The sequence below is a fragment of the Thrips palmi genome, unplaced genomic scaffold, assembly GCF_012932325.1.
Source record: "Thrips palmi isolate BJ-2018 unplaced genomic scaffold, TpBJ-2018v1 HiC_scaffold_19, whole genome shotgun sequence".
In the NCBI taxonomy this organism is placed as follows: Eukaryota; Metazoa; Arthropoda; class Insecta; order Thysanoptera; family Thripidae; genus Thrips; species Thrips palmi.
The window spans coordinates 6,566,084-6,592,624 of NW_023144628.1; the positions used below are offsets into that span (position 1 = coordinate 6,566,084).

General features: G+C 63.1%; 1 protein-coding gene across 2 annotated transcripts in view; it reads right to left on the minus strand.

The window, feature by feature from the left end:
• Positions 1–6,549: 6,549 nt before the first annotated feature.
• Positions 6,550–26,541, minus strand: part of LOC117645729 (hornerin-like) — a 32,272-nt gene continuing 12,280 nt past the window's right edge. For both annotated transcript variants that reach the window (XM_034386088.1, XM_034386087.1), the window contains exons 3-4: positions 14,799–14,862; positions 6,550–9,678 (exon numbers count right to left, since the gene is read on the minus strand). In XM_034386088.1, coding sequence (XP_034241979.1) covers positions 6,785–9,678; positions 14,799–14,862 — 2,958 coding nt within the window. In that variant the 3' untranslated portion in view covers positions 6,550–6,784. The remainder of the gene's footprint in view (positions 9,679–14,798; positions 14,863–26,541) is intronic.

Genomic DNA, 26,541 nt, shown 5'->3' on the forward strand with positions numbered 1-26,541 from the left:
CAAGGCGGGCGAGACTGGGCGAGACACAGGACGCTGCCGGGCCGGGCGGGCGGACCGGGCGATGCGTGGCCGCGTGGCGATGCGCCACCAGCCCAGCAGACTGATTCCACTGCACGATCAGTGGGGGGCGGGAGGGGGTTTTCGGTCTCACCCGGGTCGGCACCGTCTGGTCGGGCCATGTAGTGGTCGGTTCGATCGGGATCAAGCCACGCGGGTAATTATACCGAATAGCGGCCCCACCTATTTAGGGGGAAAGTTTGGTATCATTGCATAGGTATTGATGAGTACTGATCGAAACTGCAAGAAATATGCGGCGCTCTTCAAGGATATTGCTATAAATGTTTATTTATGTACAATGTGAGCCAAAAGAACCCAACCGCTCCGGCCGGCTCTAGCTGGGGTTTTCTGGTCACAGCGTCTAAACCTTTGAATTTAGAGGGGTACAGTAAGCGAGCCGATTGTTCCTTGCACAGAGACCTACAATCGACTCGCTTACTATACCCCTCTAAGTTGAACGGTTTAGACGCTGTGACCAGAAAACCCCCAGCTAGCGCCGGCCAGAGCGGTCGTTTGAGGTTAGGGTGGGATACATAAATAAACATTTATAGAAATATCCTTCAAAAGCGCCGCATATTTCTTGCAGTTTCGAACAGTACTCATCAGCAATGATACCAAACTTTTCCCCTAAATAGGTGGGGCCGCTATTCGGTATAATTACCCGTCTGGCTTGATCCCGATCGAGCCGACCACTAAATGGCCCGACCAGACGGTGCCGACCCGGGTGAGGCCGAAAACCCCCACGCGCCCCCCACTGATCGTGCAGTGGAATCAGTCTGCAGGCCAGGCAGCCACCAGCCACCGCGCTGCCGCCAAACATTCCCTTTCTCTGGATGGCGTCATGGGTCAAGGCCGCGGGGCCGCGGGGGCCAGGGAGTCACCGTTCGCCGGCTCGACAAGTCACTTACGCCGGTCGACCGCGGGGCGGGGTGGGGCGTGGCGGGGGGCGTTCAAGAGAACCGCCTTCGCTTCCGTCATACCTACGGCTCGCCCGCGTCACTTACCCTGTCAACTGTCAAGTCGACGCAGCGGCGCGGAAAGCGCGCGCGGCGCCGCGGTGCACATGTGTACGTGGACTTTGTCTCCGTCTCCCTCGACTGACGGCCGAAATGCGCGACCTGGTTAGTTTGGCGCCAAAACTGAGCCGGCCGGACAGCGGGCCAGAAGACCGGCGGACGCGTTGCCAGCCCGAGCCCCAGAGTCGCTAAATGGGACTCGAACCGAACGTGTGACCCCACCAATGGATTGCTCTCTGAACGAGGAATCCATTGGTGGGGTCACACGCTCGGTTCGAGTCCTTTTCAGCGACTCTGGCGCTCAAAACGCGTCTAGAGTTTTGGCCGCCCGCGCCGGTCTTCTGGCCCACCGTGAGCCGTGCTGCCCATGGCCTGACTCCTGCCGTTACGTGGCCGCGTGCTTTATGGTAACGCCTCACCCACCGGCCCCCACCGCGCCGCGGCCCTCTCTCTCGCACTCACGGGGCGTCCCGCAGGGGTGCGACGGAGAAAGCCTCCAGCGGCCCGGCCTGCCACGCGGCCTGCCGTGCCGATTCGCCGACGGAACACGTTGTTGCACGTGTTCGCACATGCACGCTGCAACAAGGAACGAGGCACGCCGCCGGTCGCGGCGGCGCGAAAGAAAAAGACAACAAATGACAGTCGCCGCGGCACCGAAGTGTGCCATTAACGGCGCGACGGGGGCATTGTGCCGCCTCTCTCTCTCTCTCTCTCTCTCTCTCTCTCTCTCTCTCTCTCTCTCTCTCTCTCTCTCTCTCTCTCCGAGGCGGCGACGTCTTTCTTTTCCGCGCCAGCATAATGAGCAGGCAAGGGGTGTTCTTGTGGGCGGCGGGAGCCAGGCCCTCGGCACGCGCAGCGCCCGGCGAGCCAGTCTGAGATCCGGTGACTGATTGGGCCGTCGAGGCACTTCGAGGCCGGCCGGCACACTGCCTGGCACGCCGGCCACGGCCATAGGCAGCCACAGGCGGCGCCGTCTCGGCCATGGTGCACGACACGGTGACGCTAAAGACATGATGGCGGGCTTCGTGGCGGCGGCGGCGGCGTCGTCGCAGGATGGCAGGGCGGCCGCGCCGACTTTTTCCACCGCGGAATCTTCCAGCCGAGCGATTCAGAAGAGTCGTTTGGTCGCCCTGTCTCTGTCGCGCACACGGGGCGCCCCGCCAGGATGCGAGGCGAGAGAGGCAGGCCGACACACCGATCCGCATCTGAATCGCTCGGCAGCGGTGGGCCGAAGTGCGCGACTCCCTGGGCCCTGGCCTGTGTCCGCCTCTGGCCTGGCCCTGGTGGTTGAATCTCCGAAAGCAGCCGTTTTTGCTGAATTTGGACGGCTACTGCGTCCGATCTAGTTGCGGCCAACGGCGTCCCTCGACGCCTTAGTATTCTTAAGACCCTACTCTTTCATGCCCTGTTTCGGGAAGACGTTGACCACAACGATTTTGGCTTTGACCGCAACGATTTTCCGACCAAGTTGGTCAAAAAGTGGTCGAATCTCGGAAATTTGCTGATTTTGCTGACTTTGGGTGGCCACTGTGTCCAATCTAATTGCCGTAAAAGGCCTCACTCGACGCCTTAGTATTCTTAAGACCCTACTCTTTCATGCCCTGTATCGGGAGGACGTTGACCACAACGATTTTGGCTTTGACCGCAACGATTTTCCGACCAAGTTGGTCAAAAAGTGGTCGAATCTCGGAAATTTGCTGATTTTGCTGACTTTGGGTGGCCACTGTGTCCAATCTAATTGCCGTAAAAGGCCTCCCTCGACGCCTTAGTATTCTTAAGACCCTACTCTTTCATGCCCTGTATCGGGAGGACGTTGACCACAACGATTTTGGCTTTGACCGCAACGATTTTCCGACCAAGTTGGTCAAAAAGTGGTCGAATCTCGGAAATTTGCTGATTTTGCTGACTTTGGGTGGCCACTGTGTCCAATCTAATTGTCGTAAAAGGCCTCCCTCGACGCCCTAGTATTCTTAAGACCCTACTCTTTCATGCCCTGTATCGGGAGGACGTTGACCACAACGATTTTGGCTTTGACCGCAACGATTTTCCGACCAAGTTGGTCAAAAAGTGGTCGAATCTCGGAAATTTGCTGATTTGCTGACTTTGGGCGGCCTGTGCGGGCGGTGGGGGTGGGATCACGCGGCTGGCCGGGCAGGTTGCAGGGTGCGAGCGAGTTGTGCTGCCTGCCTCCACGGCGCGTCGAGGCACAGTGGAGGCACCGGAGCAGCGGAGGCCGGCCGCGCGAGTCGGCTGGGCTGCCTACTGCCAGCCTCGCGGGCGCAGCAGCGGCGGCAGGCTTCCTCCAGTGTGTGAAGCGGGGACCAGGAACAAGTAACACAACACGCCGCGAAGTCATGGAGGCACTTTCCTCTATATTTCATTGGTTGCTTGCACAGGACGGGGGCCTCGGGGCGCAGAGGGCCCGGCGCGCCGTCGTCCTCCTCGCCACGTGTTTGGCGGAGCAGCGCGCGAGGCCCTCTGGCAACGCGGTCCGCGGTCCGTCCGGGTGGAAAAGGGAAACAATCCACGTCGCGCATCGCGAGAAAGACAAAAACAAAAACGAGAAACGGAAGAGAAGAAGAAAGGGAAAGAAAGAGAAGCTGGTCGGCCGATTGCGTCGCCAGCTCTGCTACAGTGATTCCGTCGTATCTTGTCACAGCGAGCAAAAATGATAAAGTACTACAAACTATCACAATAATTACAGTAATGATTATTTAAACATTGAATCTGAATGGCTAATAATAAACGATCGAGAAATAATTTTTCTTTCCAAATGTGCGGGCAGAACTACGGTTGAAAAACAGTAACGGCTAAAAACTACAAACACAAAAGCAATTATATCTTTCCACAATTACAAAAATAAATAGTGATAAAGTACTAATAAATAAATTAAATACTGATAAAATTGAAATCTAGCTGTAGAACACAAAAAAATCGTCAACAGTTTCACGGCTTCGTCTCGTCACAACAAGTCTCCCATCCACCGTCGTATTAAAAGACGGTATACACACATCCAGTCGAACTCAGCAAACCGAAAACAAATCAAACGGAAAGTTACATAATTATTGTTTTTATTTTAGAGTGAAAATGATGACGCTAATTACAAGCTTTGTGAGTGGACCCAGAGATGGGGGGTCACACACAGCACAACAGTTGTAGTAAGACTAATAAATAACTAAGTACTGGAAAAGTTTTAAAGGGTTTCCGGGAGGTGGCGGGGAGGGTAGCAGCGTGTCTCGGTGCCGTTCTCTCCAGCCGACGACACCAGAGATACCCCCACCGGCAGCTCACTATGCCTCGAGGGGGTGCCTGGCCTGCCTATCTTAAAAAATAAACTGTCTGACAATGATTTATGAAAACTAGCTGAGTAACGGTTGCAACAACTACGCCTTTTTTCAACTTTCTCTCTTTTTTTTGACATTTTCTCGATAAAATTTTTTTGCGGTGTAACTAAGCAGCGAGGGGCTTCTGGTGACCCGGACCCACAGGACCCCAATCAGCCCCAGCTTTCGGTGCGGCCGCCGCAGGGCGTCGCTACCCCGCGCGGCGGACTTCCCTCCCGGGCCGCGCGGGAGCGCGGCACTCTGCTCGGCGATACTCCGCGTCTCAGAGAGCGCGGGGGACGGCCGCGCGGCGTGGAGTATCGGCAGCTAGTGCGTCGCGGCAGAACGGATGCGAGGAACAGAAAGAGTTGCGACCGGAAGCGAAGGCGAGGGTCGGCCGAGGCACACCCCACGGAGACAACAGGGGACAGGGAAGGGGGACGGGACTACGAAGCGCTTCAGGGCTGCTCCTGCTCCTGGAGGTGGTGCAGGCGCGCGGCCAGCCCCATGCCGTACAGCGGCCTCTCCAGGTCGTCCAGCTCGGGCATGGCCACCGGGTTGCGCTTCACGAAGCTGTCGAAGCCCGCGCGGTCGATCTCGTCGAAGTTCTTCTTGGTGAAGCTGTTGAAGGAGGTGCGGTCGATCTCGTCGAAGTTGCGCTTGTTGGTGCCAAAAGTGCCTCCACTGCGAACACAAATGCAAAACGTTACCTTGGCCAAGGCCTTCAAGTGAGAGGAGCAGGAGCGCGTCCAACGACCAAAACGGGAAGACTTCTGCACTGTAGGCCAGAAGACCGGTGGCGGCGGTCAAATTGGGCCGATGTCTAATGGGGTAATATTCGGGTTTATCAAGTATGACACGAATGTGATAATGTTGAAAAGAGGTCCCAAAGAGGGTTGACGCAGGATGCCATAAGCACCCAGAGCGCCTGCAAGGTTGCGCGTAGGCTGTACTGCTACACACGCGTGCCTTGCGGACTGGCCTAACTCACAGGCGCTCCGAGCGCACAGGAGGCGGCAGTAGCCCTCCTCAGAGGTCTCCCCATTTTAGTCGGAGAAAAGTTGTTGTTCATTCTGGTTCTCACTTGAGGGAGTTGAAGCGCTTCTTGGCGCCGCCGAAGGTGACGCCGGACAGAGAGTCCAGGCCGCGGCGCTGCCGGCAGGGCAGCTGGGCCTGCTGCTGCGCGAGGTGCTGCAGCTGCTCCAGGCCCCAGGTGTCCCTCAGCAGATGGCCTCCACCTGCAACAGCGCGGCAGCGCAGCCAGACGGCGGTCAGGCCCGGCGATGGTGGCGCACCAGATGGCCCCTCCGCCGCCCCCTGGTTCCCCTCAGCTTTTTACAAAGCGCTTCAAATACCACTGCTGGAGCGTAGACGTAGTAATGCGTATATAGTACAGAATACAGTAACACCAACGGTCCGCAACGCTCTTTGGAGAACAACTTGGCCTGCGCGTCCACCCGTTTCTTGCATTGCACCCTCACTTTCCAACTTTGCATTCTGACATTCTGATTCTACAAAGAAATTGAAGCCGCACCGTCAACAAGCTTTGCTTACTGTTTAAATATGCGGCCGTTGTATACGCTTTCATCGTCACCATTTTGTAAGTACTCGTCTTCAGAAACTTTACCGCAAACAAGGCAGCCAACGGCATAATGTTTTTTTACAAGCAGCCATCACCAATACAGTAGAAAAGGAGAGAAAAATGGAGAGGGCACACGAAAAGACAAAGTGGCGATGTATAAATTTTACCTCCTTGCGGATAATCTTGCTGCTCAAAGAAGTACTCAACGCCGTCTTCCGGACCTGTATAACACATTGTATAGCCAGGTGAGTGGGGATTGATTGGTGGGCGAGGGCGAGGCTGTTGACAGTGTTGACACACCGTCGGGCCGCCTCCGTTTTTCAAGCCTCTTTGTGACGTCTAGACTGCCGCCGCGGGGGCTGTGCCTGGCTGTGCCGGGCTGTGCCGCGCCGTGGTCGCTCTTTAGTTGCGCCTTATTGGGCTGACCCCGTGACCCCCCGTGGCTCCCGAATTGTTGGTGCCTGGGCCGAGGCTAGAGACGCATCTGACGTCATGCGGAGAATTCGGTGACGTGGAAAGAAACGAGGGTCGTTGCCGTCGAGAAAAGAAGAAGAAAAAAAAAGCAGAAAAGTCGAAGCGTTTTGGTCGAAGCCTTTATTCGAGATGCCAATACATAATAACATGTACGTGACTGACAAAGACAATGCAGTGGTGACAGAGATGAAACAAAATAAGTGATGAGTGTGCTGATGATGATGGATGAAAATTTGGTTTAACAACAAATGGGGGGTTCTGTTTGTCCGATGCGTGTTGTCGATCTGAGACCGCCATGAGAGAGATCAGAGGCGATGGGGAACTACGCTGCACTACGCAGTGCCGTCGCAGTCGGGAGCCTGCTGGCCCCGCGTCATCCGCTGCCCCTTGACCCCCTCGCTGCCGTACGACGAGCCGAACGACGAGCCGGGCGTGCCCGAGGAGTAGGTGGAGTGCGAGGACCAGGACGCGCTGTGCGAGGACACCGGCGCGCTGGACGCGTACTGGCGGCTGTAGGCCCTGGAGCCGCTGTCGTGTCCGGAAACGGAAGACCCGAAGCCGCTACCAGTGGCACCGTAGCCGCTACCAGTGGCGCCGTAGCCGCTGCCTGACGCGCCGTGCGAACTCGACGACTGGTACCGGCTGCTGCTGCTGTACCCGCTGGCCGAGTTGTACCCAGAGCTACCCGACGAGTACCCCGCACCACCCGCGCCGTAGCCGCTGTCGCTGGTTTGTGAGACCTGCTGCTGCGTGGAGCCGCTGCTTCCGGCCGGCAGGATGCCGATGTCCATCAAGGAGACGGTGAGCTTGCCCCCGCGGGGGGCGTCCGGGGACGCGGCGGGGGCAGGGGGGCCGCCGTAGCCGCCGTTACCGGTGCCGTAGCCCAGCTTGATGCTGGGGGTGGCGGGGGTGGCGGGGCCGAGCGGGGGGAACTCGTCGTCGCGCGTCTCCTGCACGTCGGCCCACTCCGTCCTGCTGCCGTACGCCGAGCCGGTCCCGGACACCGTGCCGGACGACGAGGTGCCGCGCACGGGGACCACGACGGTGCCGGTGGGGGCCGCGGGGTTGACGCCGCTCACTCCGGAGCCGGCCACCCTCTGGTAGGACGACGAGGACGACGAGAAGTAGCTGCCGGAGGCCTCCGGGATGCGTCCGCCGCTCTGCTCCGCCGCGATGAAGGCCGCGTTGCCGCCCACGTCGGTCTGCGCGCGCTGCACGTCGCCGGGGACGCCGCGGATGAGGTGGCCGCCGCCGAGGCGGTCCACGTCACGCTCCTCGTTGAGGCCGCTGCTGCCGCTGGTGCTGCCGGAGCTGCTGTACGTGACGACCTTCTTGTACGTCGACGACGACGACGTCCTCGACGAGCCGTCCGACGACACTGCGGCGCCGTCGGCGACGCCCGCCTGCTGCCCGGCCGCGCCACTAGCGTAGCCACCGCTGCCGCCGCTCTGGAACGTGGAGTAGTACTTGCTGGTGCCCCCGTAGGTGGGCACGCCGGCGTCCACGGGGACGTCTTCCTTGCGGTAGCCGGGCATCTGCGACACGCTCATGGTCTCCTGCGTGGGCTGGCCGTAGGTGTCGGTCTCGCGGAGCAGGTGGCCGCCGCCCAGGGCGTCCACGCGGCGCGTGCCCTTGAACTCCGAGCCCGAGGAGGCGGCGCCGTACGAGCTCGCTCCGTACCTGGACGAGCTGGAGCCGTACTGGGAGGACTGTGTGCCGGCGCCGTACTGAGAAGACTGAGAGCTGGCGCCATCCGTGTCGCGGATGAGGTGGCCGCCGCCGAGGGCGTCCACGCGGCGCGTCTCCTTGAGCGTGGAGCTGCCCGACGAGTAGGTCGCGGAGCCGTAGCCGCCAGCGCTGCCGCTGTCGCGGATGAGGTGGCCGCCGCCCAGCGCGTCCACGCGGCGCGTGCCCTTCAGGCCGCCGTCCACGAGGTGGTCGCCGCTGCCGCTGCTGCCCTCCGAGCTGTACGACGAGACGGAAGTCACGTTCCTGGAGTGCGTGTTGGTCAGCAGGTTGCCGCCGCCGAGGTGGTCCACGTGTTGCGGCGCGCGGCCGCCCGACGACCACGAGCTGTGCGTCGTCCTGGACACGCTGCGCGAACCACCGCCGGTGCTCTGGCCGAGGTCAAGCTGGCCGGCGCCGAGCCCGAGCCTCGCCGCGTCCTCTCCGAGCGTTTCCAAGGCGGACGCGTCGAAGCCGTCGCGCACGTAGGTGTTCTTCTTGACGACGGGGGGGCCGCCGTTGACCGAGGACGACTCGACGACGGTGGTCACGGTCTTGCCGGCCTGGGTCTTCCCCGAGCGGAGGTCCTCGCGCAGGCCCTTGAGCAGGTCCTCCACCTCGGAGTGGCCGATGGTGAAGGGGCGGCCGAGGCCCAGGTCGGGGGCGCCGGGCACGGGGAGGGCCGCCACGTCCACGACGCCGTCCTTGACGAACGTTTCCTGGCGCGTGACGGGGGGGCTGCCGTTCTCCGACGTGGTGGTGGTGACGGTGGTGACGGTCTTGCCGTTCTGGAAGCGGCCGGCGCGCATGTCGCTGTCGAGGCGGCTGATGATGTCCTCGATGTTGCTGGTGCCGTAGCCCAGGTCCGACAGCTGCCACGACGACTTGGTGACGCGGGTGTCCTTCCGGGAGGACCCCGAGATGCCGTCCGTGCCCGCGGCGTCGACGCCGGTGAACTCCGGGCGCGACGCAGCGCCGCCGTAGCCGGCTGACTCAACGACGCGCGAGGACTGGACCACCCTGCTGCTGCTGGCGCCGCTGCCGCCCAGGGCCGCGTCGGAGCGGACGCCGCCGTAGGCACCCTGGCCGGCGACGTAGGCACCCTGGCCGGCCTGGCCACCCTGGGCCCTGCTGCTGTAGTACCGCTGGCTGGACTGGCTGGACTGCACCTGCTGCACGCCCTGCACGCCGGCCCCGGACTGCTCGCCCGCGTACTCCGCCGCGCTGGCGCCGCCTCCAACCTTCCTGATCCTCATCCTGCAGTTGTGGCAGTTGGTGGCCACGCCGAGCACGCCGTCGCCGCCCTCCAGGGCTTCGCCGGTGATGGTGGCGCGGATGGGCGCGCCGCTGGAGCCGGCCTCGCCGCCGCTGCCGCTCGAGTACTCCGAGTACCTGACGGACCACCGGCCGCTGCCCGTGCCGCCCGCCGACTTGACCTGCTCCTGCATCTGGCGCATGGCCTCCTCCAGCTGGCTGCTGGAGCCCGCCGCCTGCTGCACGCCTGCGGAAGGAACACGGCGGTTAGACGGCTGGGATCGCTATGTCCTCACTCCGCACAGCGGGCCGGGAGACCGGCGGAGGCGGCAAAAACTCTAAGACGCGTTTTGGGTTCCAGAGTCACAGAACAGGACTTGAACCGAACGTGTGACCCCACCAATGGATTCCTCGTGGAGGAGCAATCCATTGGCCATTAATGGTGGGGCACAGGTTCGGTTTGAGTCCCATTTAGCAACTCTGGCGCTCAAACCGCGTCTAGAATTTTGGCCGCCTTCAGCCACCTGTCTTCCGGCCCACTGTGGACCCACCTCGTCTATTATTCTCTCATTATACAGAGTAAAACTAGGTAATGAACAAGCAAGTGAAGTGGTGGGGATCAAGAAAAGCCTCCCTCTCTTCCCCTTCCTACATGCAGGGGAATGCCCGGGACCCCCATGCCTACATGCGCGCCCGTCAGCAACCCTTTGCTTTGTGGCCAGTGAGGAGCGCGGGGACCGCCTCCCTCTCAGCCGGCCCCGCTAAAACGGGTCTCTGCGGCCGGCCCCCCCCCCCCGCCCCCGCCCCCCGCAGTACGCCCTCCAGACCCTGAGCGCCCTCAGGACGGGCGTGGCGTCCCTCCCGCTGCCATGACGCTGGCGACGCTGGCCAGTCTCTTTCGGCTTCCCTTTGTAATTACGGTTGACTGCGCCACGTCGCCACTCCATAGCCCCCCCCCCCCCCCCCCCCGGCCGCAGCACCCCGATGGCGCTGGGATTGCGGCCCGGCCCGGCCAAGTCGCCGGCAAAGCCGCACCCCTGGAGTCCCCGAGGAGAGCGGGAGGGGAAGGGGAAGCCGATCATGTCAGAAAAATTGGCCACGTGTTGCGCGCGAGGTGGCTGCGCCGGGCGGGCCGGGCCAGCCCATCGAGCGCGACGTCTTCACCGCGTTTCGCGAGTCCGCGCACGCCGCCACACTGTAGGTACCGCCTCCCCGGGAAACTCGATCCGCGCGCCGGCCGCGAGAATGGCGCCGGAACGGCGTCGGGAAAGTTCCATCTTGCGGCGCGGAGCGAGCGGAGCCCCCTCTGATGGGCATTACGATACAAAGTAGAGGATCGCCCCTGGCGGGGCCTCCTCCGGCGTGCCTCCGGGACCCTCGGACACTTAACGGGTAACGAGCCACCGTGCATTCCGCGGTCCGACAGCCTGGCCGGCCGGGAACAGCCCTGAGCAGCGGGCAGCGCTGCTGCAGCGTCCTTGAGACATTTCATCGCCCCCGTGCCGGCCGTGCCCCTCGAGGCCGAGACCGAGACGCTCTCGACTGACCTTCCCCCGCACCCTTTCCTCGGCACCCACCTAATAGTGGCCCGCCGTGGCGTGACGCGGTGGTCCGCGCCGTGCCCAGCGAGTGTTGACTCTGCGCCGCCCCCGCCCCGCCGCCCCCATTGGGGCCCAGGGCTTGTTCCCGCCTGGCTGGCCTCGCGTTTTATTCCAGCCTTCGCGGCCGCGCTGTGACCCGCGACGCGCGGCCCGCGACCGACGGCGTGCTGCCCTGAACCGCCACGGCGCCACGCGGCGCGCCATGCTGCCTCCCTCCGCCAGCAGACTGGTTCCGAGAGTCGGTTTTCGTCGCTCCGTCTCTCTCGCGCTCATTGGGCGTCCCGTGAAGGTGCGAGAGAGACAGGCGACGAAAACCGACCCTCGGAATCAGTCTGCAGGCCGTGCCGGGCCACCTTGTCCCTCGCTGCTGTTGGTTTTCCCGGCCGAACAATTCAATTAGAGGCGATCGAAGTGGACCTCCTCCTCCCGAACCCCCCCCCCCCCCCGCGGGGCCTCGCCGAGAGGCTAGACGTCACACTAATTCGTTATGAGAAATTCGGGGCAGACAGAAGCAGAGGAATGCGAAATAATGAGAGGTGGCTTACCTTTGGGATGAACGGACGCAGCACGGCGAAGCAGGCGGTGGGTTAGTTTTGTTAGTGGCGGCAAGCTGGTGGCGTTGATGGTGGAGGCCTGGAGGCCATGTTAGGGGCCTCGTGCATGCGCATTCGGCCTCGACTCACGTCACACTTCACCACAGTGGGCCAGAAGACCGGTGGAGGCGGTCAGAATCCCGGACGCGTTTTGAGCTCCGCGGTGCACCCAACGAAGGTACTGCGTTGCAAAAACCAAAGCGGTCCTCGCGTGCGGGCTCGGCTTTCACCCGCCCGAGGCAATTACTCCCACTAGAAAAAAGCGAGGTAGTGCCTTGGGAACGCGCTTTGGAGAGCTAAAGTGCTCGTCTTTGCGCTGCGGGGATCAAAGGAGCATCGCAGGGAGAGGCTAGGCTCACTTATAGAGAACTCAGGCAAATTAAGGAAGATGCGCCCCGCTCGGCCCCTCGGCCCCGGTGCTCCGGGGCCACGAGAGCGCGCCGCGGAGGCTGGCTGAAGATCGCCAGGTGAGGGGCCAGTTTACTCGCAGCACCACTTTTAAGTTGAAAAACATATTTCAATGAATTTTGATAAGCTTTTTTTTATCGTGTTAATGTTTAAAAAGTGGAGAAATGGATAACTTTAGTTATGAGTGGGTAAATTGAGCAATGCACACAGCTCGCATACGACCAACACTTTTCAGGGAGGTTGGAAAATAAGCTCACGATTTGCTCCAGTCCTCTCCGGCGCCCCTCACGGCATCATTGTTCGACGGCAAGAAGGCACCTTTGCATCAACGCCCCCTACGGAGCCGGAGCCCGTGAGCCATGCATGTTTTAAAGCGTCCGCTTTTCACATCAGCGAACGGGAAACTCTGGTGCGGGCCAAGCCGGGCCGGGGCGCGCGCTTTCACGCTCTTTCGCGCGCCTTTGATGCCTTTGATTTGGATGAATGGAAGGGAACGGGACGGAACGGAACACGCGGTACTACCCGTCGAGCGAGCCACTCCTCCGCGAGGGCTCTGGGGGCACACATGCGCCTCGGCCCGGCCCCGCCCCCGCCCCGCCCCCACCCGCCAGGCCCCATTCGCCCTCCAGTTTCTTTTCCGGCGCCAGACGGGATGGCCCTAGTATGACAAATTCGGCCTTTACGGCCGCCTGGCAGGCCTGGCGGGGTTGGCGGGACTGGCAGCAGCGGGGACGGCGCGTTTACAGCGCGGTGGCCATGTGTGTGCGTCGGCGGCGGTCAGGCCGCCGTCGTCGCGCAGTGGACCAGAAGACCGGTGCCGGCCGAAATCCCGAACCGCTTTGGGCGCGAGAGTCGCTAAACAGCACTCAAAACGAACCTGTGACCCGAACAATGGATTGCTCTCCGAACGAGGAATCCATTGGTGGGGTCACACGCTCGGTTTGAGTCCTGTTTAGCGACTCTGGAGCTCAAAACGCGTTTGGAGTTTGGGCCGCCCCACCGGTCTTCTGGCCCACTGTGCGTCGGTGCGGCGATTGGCCGTCGGGCCGCGCCAATCTGGCGGCGCTTTGTGCTGCCGGGGACGGCGCCACAGGGCCGCGAGGGTCGCGGTGGCAAAGTCCGAGCGCGCGCCGCGACCGCCGGAACGCCTGGCGCGCCAAAGCGCTTAAAAGAGCGATTCGTTGCGGTGCCACGGTCGGCCTGCCGCTACCACCGCCACACAGTGGGCCGGAAGACCGGTGGGGGCGGCCAGAATTCAAGACGCGTTTCGAGCTCCAGAGTCGCTATACGGGACTCAAACCGAGCGTGTGACCCCACCAATGGGTTCCTCGTTCGGAGAGCAATCCATTGGTGGGGTCACACGTTCGATTTGTCTCCCATTCAGCGACTCTGGAGCTCAAAACGCGTCCGGGGTTTGAGCCGCCTCCACCGGTCTTCCGGCCCACTGTGCGCCGCGACGCAATCAACGCGCCGTCGCCGTGCAGCACGCTGCCCGCTAAATCCGGCGCCCCGACGCGACCTTGCCGCGCTGCCCTGCTATATTTGCTCGCCGATGCAAAGAGAGCGCGAACGGCGAATGGAGTGAGATAACCGTCGATATTGCCGCGGACGTCCTGATGGTCCTGATGCACACGGGGCAATAAAGTATTGTGCGTGTGTGTGTCGGACAAATAGCGCCCGCATGATAACGGGATACCGAACGGCACGGTGCACTAGTAAGGCAGCCAGCCAGCCAGCGAGCCAGCCAGCGAGGCAGGCAGCCAGGCGGCAGCCAGCCAGCCCCCCAGCCAGGCAGGCAACTCGGTCGGCGCGGCCCCCGTGCATGACACACGCGTCGCAGCTGCAGGGCCTGTCCCACTCGCTGCTCCTCCCCCCGCTGGTAAGCAGGCCAGGCGACCAAGGCCAGGGTCGAGGGTTCGAAACCGGCCGGGGGTCCATTTATTTTAAGCGCGCGCCCACGTCCACGCGAGGCGACCGTGCTTCGAAAGCAGCCCAGCGACAATTAGTCTTCCATTAGGATGACGGAGTCCAGCGCCACGTCCGCGACACTGTGGACGGACAGTGTGCTGCCGGAGTCCAGCTGGAGGCTCCATGGAGGCCGGCTGGAGGGAAGGCCTGAGTGGCCCGCCGCGGGGGGCGCGCCGCGCGGAGTGCCGGTGGGCGGCCGGACGCAGCAGACGGATTCCGAGAGTCGGTTTCGTCGCGCTGTCCCTCTCGCGCCTTTACGGCAGGTTATGAGAGTGCGAGAGAGACGGAGCGACGAAAACGACTCTCGGAACCAGTCTGCAGGCGGAGCGGACGCACGGACACACAAGGTGCGCGGCGGCAAACCTTCCACCCCGGTCCTGGAGTCAGGGGGTGGTAATGGGATTGCGAAGACCGCCACAAGGCTGGACACACTGCACACGGCGGGGACTCATTCCGAGAGTCCTTTTCGTCGCTCTGTCTCCCTCGCACTCATGGGGCGTGAGGGACACTGCGGAATCTATCCGCTGCCCCCGGCCGAGTTCACAGCGGGTCAGAGCCGAGAATTATTTACGTGACTCGCGCTGAGTTTAGGAGGCCCCCCCCCTCCCCCTGCCCGGCCGCTGTGATTGAACGCGCGTCTCGCAGCCGCGTTGCTTTGGTCCGGGATCGACCGGCCGGAGGAAGGTGCACTGGAAGCCGCCGGATGCTCCGATGAATAGGCATGCTCATGTTAGTATGGATTAGTTGGTTGGTGAGCGAGTGTGACGACACCCAGTGCCGTCGCGCGCCGTACTCACCTAGGCCGTCGATGTGCCTCACGTTCTTCTCGGGCGCCTGGACGTCCCCCTCGTCATGGTAGCCCTGCAACAGGAGGACAGGCGTCGTGAGCCACCGTCCACCACGGCTCAAGTGGGCCAGAGGACCGGTGGAGGCGGTCAAAACCCCGGACGCGTTTTGAGCTCCAGAGTCGCTATGGTCCTAGAACCGAACGAATGACCCAACCAATGGATTGCTCCTCGAACGGGGAATCCATTGGTGGGGTCACACGTTCGGTTCGAGTCCTGTTCGGCGACTCTGGGGCTCAAAACGCGTCTGGAATTTTGGCCGCCTCCACCGGTCTTCTGGCCCACTGCGAGGCGGCGAGCGCGGGGAAATTAAAACAAAACACCGCGGCAGGGGCCAGGGCCGCCCCTCTAGGAATCCCAGGCACTGCTTTCGCCTCGCGGTGAGGGTGCGCGGTGCGCGCGGCGCCGCGGCGGTCGGGTCGGGCTGGTCGGAGCGCCCGACGACGGCCGGGTAGGCCGCCGGGTAGCCGCCGCGTGCAGCGGGTGGTCTACCCGACTCTCGGCGGGCGCTCCAGGCGGTGCGGCGGTGCTGCGGCCGATTCCGAGAGTCGTCTTCGTCGCTCTGTCTCTCTCGCACCTTTACGCCACTCTCAACGAGTGCGAGAGAGACGGAGCGACGTATCCTTCGGTCGGAGGCAGTCTGCTCGCTGGCGGGACGGCGACTCCAGCCATTGTCGCGCGCCGCACTGCGGTCTCCTTATTGCCGGATGTGGAAGCGGGGGGGGGGGGGGTAGTTAGGTAGGTCCGCCAACAAAGGGCAATCGGAGGGATGTCGCTTTGCCGCTGCAGCGGCCTGGATGTGCCTGAATGCGTGATGGCGATGGGGCAGACTGTTGCCGCTGCCCCGCTGCCCCGGCGAGGTCGGCACTCCTCCATTCCACTCCACCGTTATTATTTGATATTGTTGTGGTAATTAGCGAGGCCGGCGGCGCGGCACGGTGACGTGGAGCCGCGGGCCGCAGCAGTGCGCCGCCGAATTTGGGCCGTCGAATCGCGCCACGGCCGTGACAGTGACAGCCGCTGTCGGCTGCCTCCCAAAAGAGCTCTCTCTCTCTCTCTCTCTCTCTCTCTCTCGCACTCGCTGAGGGACGCAGCCGGGCGCGGCGCCGCGGTATTGTGTCGCTCGTAATTCGGCTTGTCCGCTTTCATCTCTGGATGGGCGAAGGCAATAAGGCTTTGATTAGCGCGTCATGCATATACAGTGTAGTCGCCGAGGCACTCCCAGTCATCAATGGTCATCCATTATTTATCGTCATTTCGAGTCGGCCGCCTGCTCTTTCATCGGGACGCACTGAGTGAGCACGGTGGGCCGGGAGACCGGTGCAGGCGGACGAAATTCTAGACGCGTTTTGAGCTCCAGAGTCGCTAAACAGGACTCGAACCGAACGTGTGACCCCACCAATGGATTCCTCGTTCGGAGAGCGATCCATTGGTGGGGTCACACGTTCGGTTCGAGTCCCATTCAGCGACTCTGGAGCTCAAAACGCGTCTAGAGTTGGACCGCCTCCACCGGTCTTCTGGCCCACTGTGCGACGGCAGCCTCCCCCGCCCCTCCCCCGGCCGTGCCGGGTGTCGCGTTATCGCGTCCACTCCCCAGGTGTCGATTCTGTTTGCGCGGCGCCGTGCCTCCAGGACGCGGCCAGCCACCCGGATTTGCTTACACCCACTCACGGCAGCGAGACCCGAAATACAACCGCCGCGGCAGACTGAGAGTCGTTTTCGTCGCTCCGTCTCTGTCACACTCACGGGGCGCTCCGTACAGGTGCGAGAGAGACAGAGCGACGAAAACGACTCTCGGAATCAGTCTGCTGGCTCCAGTGTCCGGCTGGCGCGGGCTGGCGCCGCTCCACTGCGCGGTGTTTACTGCCGCTGATTGGTGGCGCCCGTTTTATCTGGCCCACCACATGAGCGGCCACGGCAGCCACCGCGCCGACGGACGATTTCGCAGTTTAACTGTCAGTGTCGTGTCCTCTGCCGATAAAATTTTGGCGCCGCCGGTCCGGACGGTCCGCTGTGTCGTTTTTGTCGTTTGACCTCTTCTGCCCCGCGGCGCGGCTCTCCGCAGGCTTCGTTGTTTTTATGCCGACGGTAAAATTAAATTTATGACACACCGGTCGATCTCGCTTCGCCTCAGGTGCGTGGACAGGTAAAGTGGGCTTCGGTGTCCGGGCTGCCGGCCAGTGAGCCCGCGCGGTGTGTGTGACAGTGTGACATCGAGTCATGGCGTCGTGTGCGGTTGAAGGGGGTTTTCCCCGTGGGCCGCGCCATGGGCTGTGCCACGCCACCCTCTAATGCGATGACTCGACTCGGCCGATCCGTCCCACTGCCGAGCGAGTGACTCTGCCCGCTTTGCGTCGCTTTGCTCTGTTTCTGCTTTGCAATCCGTCACGGTCCTGTTGTGTCCCCCCCTCTCTCTCATCATTCTCGCGTCGCGCGAGACCACTCCATTTGGCCGGGTCGGGCCGGGTCGTCGGTGACGCCGTTTTCGAGGGGCGAAGACGAGGCGCTCGTTTGGGGTGAACAACGTTTGAAAAAATGCCGGCAATCTTCGTGAGAGAAACAGGCCGACGGGACCTCCCCCTCGGAATCAGCCTGCAGATGGGCACCGTGGCCATCAGCGAACCCGCGGCCCAGCGCGACCAGCGTCCCTCGACGACAGGGCATCAACAATTAATCCCCCATCCCGGGTTTTCCCCGTCTATTTGTCTCCCCTTCCCGGCGCGGCCCTGGAGGTCGGCGCGCGTGGCGCGTGCGCTCCGGGGCCGCCGGCGACGCGATGGAGGCCAAGGTCGGGGGTTCGCTGCCCGCCACCCGCATCTCGCTGCACTGCACTTGAGGTCGGCGGCAGCGTCGCGCCGGGGTGCTGGCCACCCCGCCCCGCCCCGCGCGAGGCTAGCGAGACTTGCGAGGCGCCACGGACGTCATTACGCCGGAGATATGTGAGCCATCCGGACCGGAATGCCACGCTGTGGACGGCCAGGGCAGGGCGCGGCGGGGCGGGGCGCCTGACCTTCAACTTGACATGAATGGACAGGACCCGACGTCCGGCCCCGCCTGCTGCAGAAAAAGCCTCGGAATGGTCGGAGAAAGCAGGAAAGCGGAAAAGCGTCCGCGATGGAATGCCGGGTCGGGGGTCGGCCCGAGGGGGTAAACACTTCACGAAATCGTGTACAGACTACTCCGTATTACGCTGTATTACGGGTGTATTACACGTGTATTACGGCCCTAAAATGCCAAAATTTGGCACATTTGACCCAAAAATGGTATTACGATCACGTGTATTACGCGTAATACACGGTTTTTGTGTACAGGGTATTACGCGAGTGGTTCCCCCCTCGGGTCGGCCGGCCGGGTTGACGAACCCGCCAGGCCGCCACCGACGCGTGGCAGACAACGCCCCGCGTCGTCCGAAGCACCCCCAGCCTCGTCAACGCGCACCTGCACTGCTTTGTCTGGTCGGGGTTCCGATCGCGGCCGGACCTCCCCCCCCCCAAGATGTATTTTTAAATCGTCGCTGCGGAAGGGGCGGCCTGGGGAAAGGGGGAGGCCGGTCGAGCCCTCCGGTCGAAACGCCGCGGACTGTGTATCGCCGCCGCGCCCGAAATGGAACCCCCCCCCCTCCCACGCCCTCCCGGCCACAATCTCGTCTGAAAAGCAGATTTCATTGCCGACAACCAAAGAACGCGGCGGCGCGGCGGGGCAACGAGCTAATTGGCCAATTCCAGAGCGACGAGGCCCGACACGGGAAGGCGCAGGAACTACCTCAAAAAATGAGAACCGTTAAGGACCTTGAGGGACGCGTTTGACCGCAGCCTGATTAGACGCAGTGGCCGCCCTCAACAGCTTTACGTCAGCTGCAACATTTTGACAACGGCCGCAACGCACGCAACACGCGCCACGATTCAATGCGCGAGGGCCACATCATTAATGAAGCATCCCGGTTCGAATGGGCATTATCAGGGCCACCCCGCCCCATCGGGCCCGCCCCGCCCCGCCCCGCCCCGCCCCGCCCCGCCCCGCCCCGCCCCGCCCGCACGCGCCGCCGCTCGACACTCCGGCACTGTTGGCACAGCCAGGCGGGCAGGCCGGGCACAGCGCTGCCGTTAACGCCTCGCCGTAAACCGGCATCCGACACGGATGCGGTCGACTCTGTGTGCGTGTGTGTGTGTGCGTGTGTGTGTTCGTGTGCATGTGTGTGCGTGTGCGTGCGTGTGCGGTTTCGTTGTCGCAGTAAAGCACGGAGGCGTGATTTTTACGGCGGTCAGGGCGCGAGCGTGGCGTGAGCGTGGCGCGAGCGTGCGGACGTGTGAAACGCCTCTCTGCGGAGCGTGGCGGGTTGCGCCCTCGTGGCGTTTGGCGTGGGGGGCGCTGGACCGCGACATGCCGGGCGTGCGCTAGGCCCCGCGGGGTGCAGGCGGACAAAGGAGTCCGGTGGGGCTGCCAGTCGCGCTCTCTCTCTCTCGCACTCATGGCTCGTGGCACGTTCTATAGGTGCGAGGGAGACAGAGCGACGAGCACGACTGGCGGAATCAGTCTGCCTGCATCGTGCCACGCCTCGCCGCACTCAACAGGCTCCGCGCATGGCGTAGCGTGGCGTGGCGTGCCCCGCTGCTCACTGCCCGGCCGGCCACGCAATTGTGCTCCTCCTCCCCTAATGGGACTCGGACTCGGTCGCCAGAGTCACGACGCCGAGATGCAGCGAGGACTCCACGAGCCGCCCCGCCCCTCGCCTCCCCTTTTCGGGGTTCATTTCGCCATCTCGGCCGTCATAAGCAAGATTTATTCGCGAGACGTTCGTCCAGTCACGGCGAAACAAAGAAGTGGAGGGCGAGGCGGCCAGGCGAATCTGTCCGAGCGACTGTCAGAGTGAGCGAGCGAAGATGATGACGAAGTGCGAAGAGCGAAGCACGCGAAGCACGCGCCAGTGGACTGACGCCGGGGGTCGATTTAGTCGCTGTCTCTCTCGCACCTCATCGAGACGCCCCACGAGTGCGAGAGGGACAGAGCGATGAAGACGACCCTCAAGGCTGCGGGAAAACTGAAGAACACTAGAGTTTGGGCGTTCGACGAACCCTCCGCGGCGCGCGCGAGGCATCTTTCCGCATCTTTCCAACTTGCTCGCGGCGAGCAGTGGGGAAGCCGAGGGGAAGCGAGTCGACTAATAGTCCGGCACGAGGGGGGCGATCACGGCGGAGCGGAGCGAGCGGGGCAAGCGGGGCGCAAACATGCCCATGTTCCCCGCCCGGCCGACGCCGAGGGGCGCGTCTCTCGCTCGCACTCGCGGCGGGTCGCGTCTCGGTGCGAGAGAGACAGACCGACGACGGCAGCGCCCGCTCGGAATCGGGTCCTGGAACGCAACGCAGCCACAGCCAGGGACGTGTTTGCTAATCAGTGGAGCAGGCCGAGCAAGCCGAGCGGCTGACCGACCGCCGGGCTGCGCCTGCCCAAGACCCGGTGCCAGGAAAAAAACAAACAACGCCACTGGATGTGAGGCGCAGTGGGCCAGAAGACCGGTGGAGGCGGCCAAAACTCCGGAGCTCAAAACGCGTCTAGAGTTTTGGCCGCCCCACCGGTCTTCTAGTCCACTGCGGCACGCCGCGCACGCGCCTCGCAGCCGAGAGGTTGGTGGGCGTGCATTTCTTTCCGTGGCGCTGCTTCTCGCCGGCGTGTTGGTACCGCTCGCTGATGAGGCAAGGTTGCAGGGATTGGGCGGCGGCCTGGCCATGGCCTGGCGGGTCGGCTCATCCTAGGCGAGTCCTGGACGAGGTCCTGGAGCCTCCAGCCCGCACGTTGGAAGTCAAGGCGGTTAAGCCCCTGGAGCGACCCTCCTTACCTTCCCGTGCGAGGGGCCGCGTTCGGAAAGCCCCCGGGACTCTGCCGCTCTCGCTCTCGCCTGGAGAGGGCCGAGGCTTTCCGAACGCCCTCCAGAGGACTCCGGGCCGGGGTGCTTCGCCCCGCTTCGCCACCAGGCTCTGGCGACGTGTCACTTTGAATCTCCCCGGCCGGGCGGTGTGGTCGGCGACCAGGGAAGCAGCGACGCCGCTTCGTCGAGGAGGTGGCCGTGGAGGGAGGTGGTCGTGGAGGTGGTCGTGGAGGTGGTCCCCACCCCGGCTCCACAACGACCTGCTTTTTGCGCGGCCAGTCAGTTGGTTAAAGTGGCATGAGCCTAGAGGTGTTGGCGGGCCGTAATCGCCCTGGGAATGCCATCGGCCTGTTTTTGTTGCGCCGGGTTCGCGTTGCTGCCGCCGGTTCCCGTTGTTCCCGTCGGTATGAATATTCACCCGGCCACTGTGAAAGGCCCTGTGTTTACCCGCGCGCGGTCCGTCTCCGACTGGCGGCGCACAGTGGGCACGTTCGGTGCGAGTCCCATTCAGCGACTCTGGAGCTCAAAACGCGTCCCGAGTTTCGGCCGCCTCCACCGGTCCTGTGGCCCACTGTGCGTGCGCGGCGCGCGCGGCCAGGTGCAGGCTAACGGGCCAACGGGGACAGGATAAAGGACAAGATGGAGTGGCCCGCATCGGTCCTGGCGCGCCTCGCGCGGCGCATCGAGCGCCAGGCAGGGTTGCCACTCGGCTCCGTTTTAAAAAAAAAAAACGGAAATACAAGATAATTTTGTGAGTGACGTTTACGGCTAAGAGCACCAACCTCATTGTTTAAGTTGGATTTTTTCCCCTCAATTCTTGTTTGACCATTTGAATGATGAAAGTTGGCGTCGATATTGGGGCAAGGTGGCGAGGGACCTGAGAGAGTGTCCGCGACGAAACCCGCTCTGTTGTTCGACCACGCTCGACATACAATTGATTTTAACTTGAGGTTCAATCTGTTGATTGCGCCTGCTCTGATTAATTCATTGATTTAAGCCAGGCGGTGTGTGGCTCATCAACAAGTCCACCCCGTTTCCGACAGTGCCTGCCAGCCGGCGGTCCCATCTCCGGCGGGGCGGCCTTGGCGGAGGAGTGGAGAGGGATCCCTCACTCTACATAAGCTGCGAGATAAGCCTGCGAAAATGAGGACCGTCTTCGGCGTGGGCAGAGCGCGGCCGGGCGGCGGCAGCGCGCCGCGGCAAAAGGAAACCGATCGCAGCCAATAAGACTCTAAACGGCAACACAACAACGAGGCAACGCCCGCTGGTGGAGAGTCTTCTGGACGCGCGTTCAAAAGATCTCCCACCGCAGCGAGGTGCGCGGCCCCGGCCGGTTGATTCCGACGGATCGCTTCTTCGCTCTGTCTCTCTCTCACTCATGGGGCGTCGCGTAGGGGTGCGAGAGAGACAGAGTGAGGGGGCGCGGCAGGGCTTCGTGCCGACTCTCGTCGCCTGGGGGCGAGCCTGGGGGGCGCCCTGAAGGCCGCCAAGTTTGACCACACGCCGCCGCGCCGCGCCCCGCCATGCACGCGCCCAGGCCGAGGAACAGAGTGTCCGCCGCTTCCTCGGGGAGGCGCGGCGCAAGTTGGCCGGGGCGAGAAACAAAGCGAGTGCCGTGCCGCCGAGGAGGGCGACAAAAGTTTGCTGCCACTGACCGCCGCGCCGCCAGCGACGTCGTCTCCTCACTCATACGCCCGGCGTGTGTGTGTGAGTCTCTGTGTGAGTGAGTGAGTGAGTGAGTGAGTGAGTGAGTGAGTGAGTGAGTGAGTGAGTGAGTGAGTGAGTGAGTGAGTGAGTGAGTGAGTGAGTGAGTGAGTGAGTGAGTGAGTGAGTGAGTGAGTGTGTGTGTGTGTGTGGCGGAGTGCCTGACGCGCAGCCAGTAGCTGGTTGAGTGGCTCTCGAACGGTCTAGTAGTACGGACACACAGTATGGCCAGCCGGGAGTCACGCACACACACTCACACTCGCTCACTCACACACACACACACTATTGATTGTCACGCCAGAGTGGACCGACACGGGCCACCCATCTGTCGCCCGGTTTAACGGGGGAGATCGGCGCTGATAGAGATAAGCCCATCAGGCGCTTGATAAGACGCGCAAATAGCGTCCCGGCGGGGCGGGGCGGGGCGGGGGGCGGGGCGGGGCGGGGGGGGCGGGGCGGGGCGGGGTGGGGTGGGTCGAGACGAGACGCGTCGCCTCTATATCATATTTCGGGAACACTGGCGCGCATTAAAAGTCGGGCCTTGATGAGCTTCTCGGCGCTCCTCGGTGACCTCATCCACGCCGGTAATTGTCGCCCGTCTGGCCCCGGCCTCGCTAGGCCTCGCCCCTGCTGCAGGTCGACCAGGTCGGCCTGGCCGACGGCCTGGAGGGCGGGGCGGGGCGGGGCGGGGCGGCACGTGGAGGATGATCCGCTCATGTTACTCTGAGTGCCCCGCGAGCTGGGCCGCGAGTGCATGCTTTGCAAGGCAACGACGCGATGCCGTGACGTGTGCACCTGGCGAGGCGGGGCGGGGCTGGCGCCTCCACTGCTCCGCGGCCCCCTCGCGGAGGTCACGGCCGCCAGCGGCACGCGGCAGCGCCGCCTCATCTTTATTCGGAAACTACGTCGTCGAGTTGGCCGCGCCGAACTGGCGGCAGAACCGCGAGACGAAGGTGACACGCGAGTTTCAGTTTCGGCGTCCCTCGCGCGGCCCGGCGGTGAGTCTGGCCATGAGGTCTGGCGGCGACGTGGTGAGGCCCGTCGGCAGCAGCCCGCGCCACGCGCCGAGCCACCTGGCCGCCTGCGGACTGATTCCGAAAGTCGCTGTCTCTCTCGCACTCATGGGGCGTCCCGTCACGTTCCGTGCAGGTGCGAGAGAGGCGGAGCGACGAAAGCGACTCTCGGAATCAGTCCGCTGGACGCCAACAACTTCGCGCGCGCCAAGTTTGGCCGCCCCCCAGAAGGAGAAGGCACGGGCCGGGCGGCGGCATGACGGCGTGCTCGTGGTCCGGCCCGCCGAACACCGCACACCCCGCCGGCCGCCACGCGTCTCCATTCCGCGGCGGCGCGGGCCAGCGGCGCACAGTGTGCCGCGGATGAGGGAAACTTTGGCCGCGCTGCCGGAGATTTTCCGCCACTCTGAGCGAATTACAGCCGAACAAACTACAACGGGGCGGGCCGCGCGTGTCCGTCGTCCGTGCGGGAAGAGGCCCCGCTGCCCCGGGCTGCCCCGCCGAGCACCGAGCGGCGTGCTCCATGGCGGGGAGCTCGGCGTGCTAGTACGGCCGGCCGGCCGGCGGGACGCGTTCAAAAATTCACGACGGCGACCACTCTGCGAAATTAGCGGCGCCCCCTCCCCCTCCCCCGCATCGGCTGCAAAGCGGATGTTTTTAGCGGGGGCACTAGGATCGCAGTAGTAAAAGGCAGGCTGAACTATCTCCGGGTGAGGGGGGGGACACGCACTCCCAGGAGGACGACCTGCGCCACGACCGAGTCCATTCTACTGCACACACTCCATCCGGTGGCTGTAGGGACCGACGGGATAAACGACGGCAACGACGGAGACAAAACTCTGAACAGAAAGCGAAAAACTTTTGTTCGAACGAGACAGGCGTCGCTACGGGAGGGAATCGAATCCGAGCCACAATAGCAAACTGTCTACTTAATGCCCTTCGCGCTGTCACGCTGTCACACCTGAGGCTGAGGCCGATTCAGTGGCAAGCCCAGCATGCGGCATGGCCTTGGGGTTGTCGGTCCTGCTGGCTCGCGAGGTCTCCTCCCCCCCCCCCTTCCCCCGCCGTGGGAACCGGCGGCTCGCGTGTGCCAAGCTGCTGCGGGGCCTTCTCTTTGAAGGGGTGCGCTCGGCCGAGCGCGCCGGCAGCGGCAGCGAGGCGGGGCGGGGGCGGGCCGAGGCGTGTGCAGCAAGCCCGAAAACGATGTCATCGCCAAGTTTTCGTCGCCGAGCACCGTCGCCCCGCCCCGCCACGCCCTGCCACGCCCCGCCCTGCCGGTGCCGGTCCACGCCGAGAGTGTGTATACACGACCAGACTCGTCGCGCGCGCGAATGCGAGCATCGCGCCTCGCCGGCGGGCTGCTTAATCGCATTTCCCGGCTGCAGAGGGTACTTTCCTCTCTCTAATGACGCCGACCTGCACCCCCCCCCTCTCTCTCTCTCTCTATGCACTCTCTCACACATGCACACGCGATTCCCGCCAGGCCGATAATCACTCAAAGCGAATCGCACGTTGATGACCCAAATGGGTGTCGGAGTGAATGCATGCGTGCATGTGCGAGCATGCGTGAGAGAGAGAGAGAGATTGAGGGGGTGGGGGAGGTGTTGGACTCTAGGGCAGTTGATGCGCCGCTACCCCTTTCAACCTCCTTTTCCAGGAAAGCCCCCTGGCTTTGCCGCCACACACGTGGCGCCACCACGCCGCCACGAACACAAAATAGACTGATTCCGAGAGCCGCTTTCGTCGCTCTGTCTCTCTCGCACTCATGAGGCACTCCCGTACAGGTACGAGAGAGACAGAGATAGAGAGACTCTGCATCAGTGTGCTGGGCGCGGCGCGGTGCGACTGTCTCTGTCTCCGTCTGTCTAACGTAACGAGGTGCGCCGCTAGTTTTCCAGCTTCCCGGCGGCATGTCGCAGTAATCAAGTCAAGTCCCTCTTATTCCTAACTTTGCTCCACTCCGGCCTCCTCGCCTTGCCTCACCTCGCACAGAGCATCGCCCAGCCTCGTCGGGAAAGTTGCCGCCGCCAGCCGCGAGGCGACGCGCCAATCCCACTGGAGGTGGCGGAGTGCGTCACCGCGGCGTGGGCGCGCCTATGACGGCCAGGGTGCCCGTCGTCGCGCACCTCCAGCAGACTCATTCCGAGAGTCGTTTTCGTCGCTCTGTCCCTCTCGCACCTGCACGGGGCGCCCCATGAGTGCGAGAGAGACGGAGCGACGGAAACGACTCTCAGTGTGCAGGCCGTCGTGGCGCGAAAATGGCCGCGGATTCAATGCCAGAGCCGAGTCACCCGCGTTCTGTCACGCGCGGGGATGAGGACCAGAGTCAACGCAACGCGCACTTTTTCGGTTTTTTTTTTGTTTTTTTTTTTTTTTTTTTTTGCGGAGGCGGCGCTCGCTACGAACTGCGAGTGTCACAACATGTGCCAACTAGGCGACCTGCAGACTGATTCCGAGAGTCGTTTTCGTCGCTCTGTCTCTCTCGCACCTGTACGGCACGCCCCGTGAGTGCGAGAGAGACAGAGCGACGCTGCCGGGCGAGGAGCAACAGCAGCGAGCGAGGCAAACGCTGGAATAACACGAAGACGGCACGCCAGATGGGGACAGCGATAGGGCCGAGGCGACAGGCGCCCCGCCGCCCAGCCCGAGCAGCCAGCACAGACAGACGCGGGGGAAATAATTAAGTTACGATCCCGGCGGCCTATGCGCGGGCAGGCGGCGGCGTCCGACGCGACCGCGGCGCGTCCGTCCAAGTGTCCGAGTCTCGGCGGCGCAGGCGGCGCAGGCGGCAGACGTGGATGTCGCCGTCCTTGTCGGAGAGGGAGAGCAGCACGACTTGGGGCTCCTTATCGTGGCGCTAATAAAACGGCAGGGTGAGCAAGATGCAGGGGGGAGGGGGGGGACAGGTGCAGGCCGCTGTATCCATGTCGGCCACCGCTGCTCCAGTATCTCCCCCTCTGCTGCGCCGCCACTCAGCTCATCAATTTTCTGCTGCTGCTGCTGTGCCGAGCCGAGCCAACGTGATCCCGTTATACGGCAATCACAATCAGAGTAACGGCGGGGTCACCTGGGCCCGGCCTGGGCCCGGCCTGGGCCCGCCGGCCGGCCGCCAGAC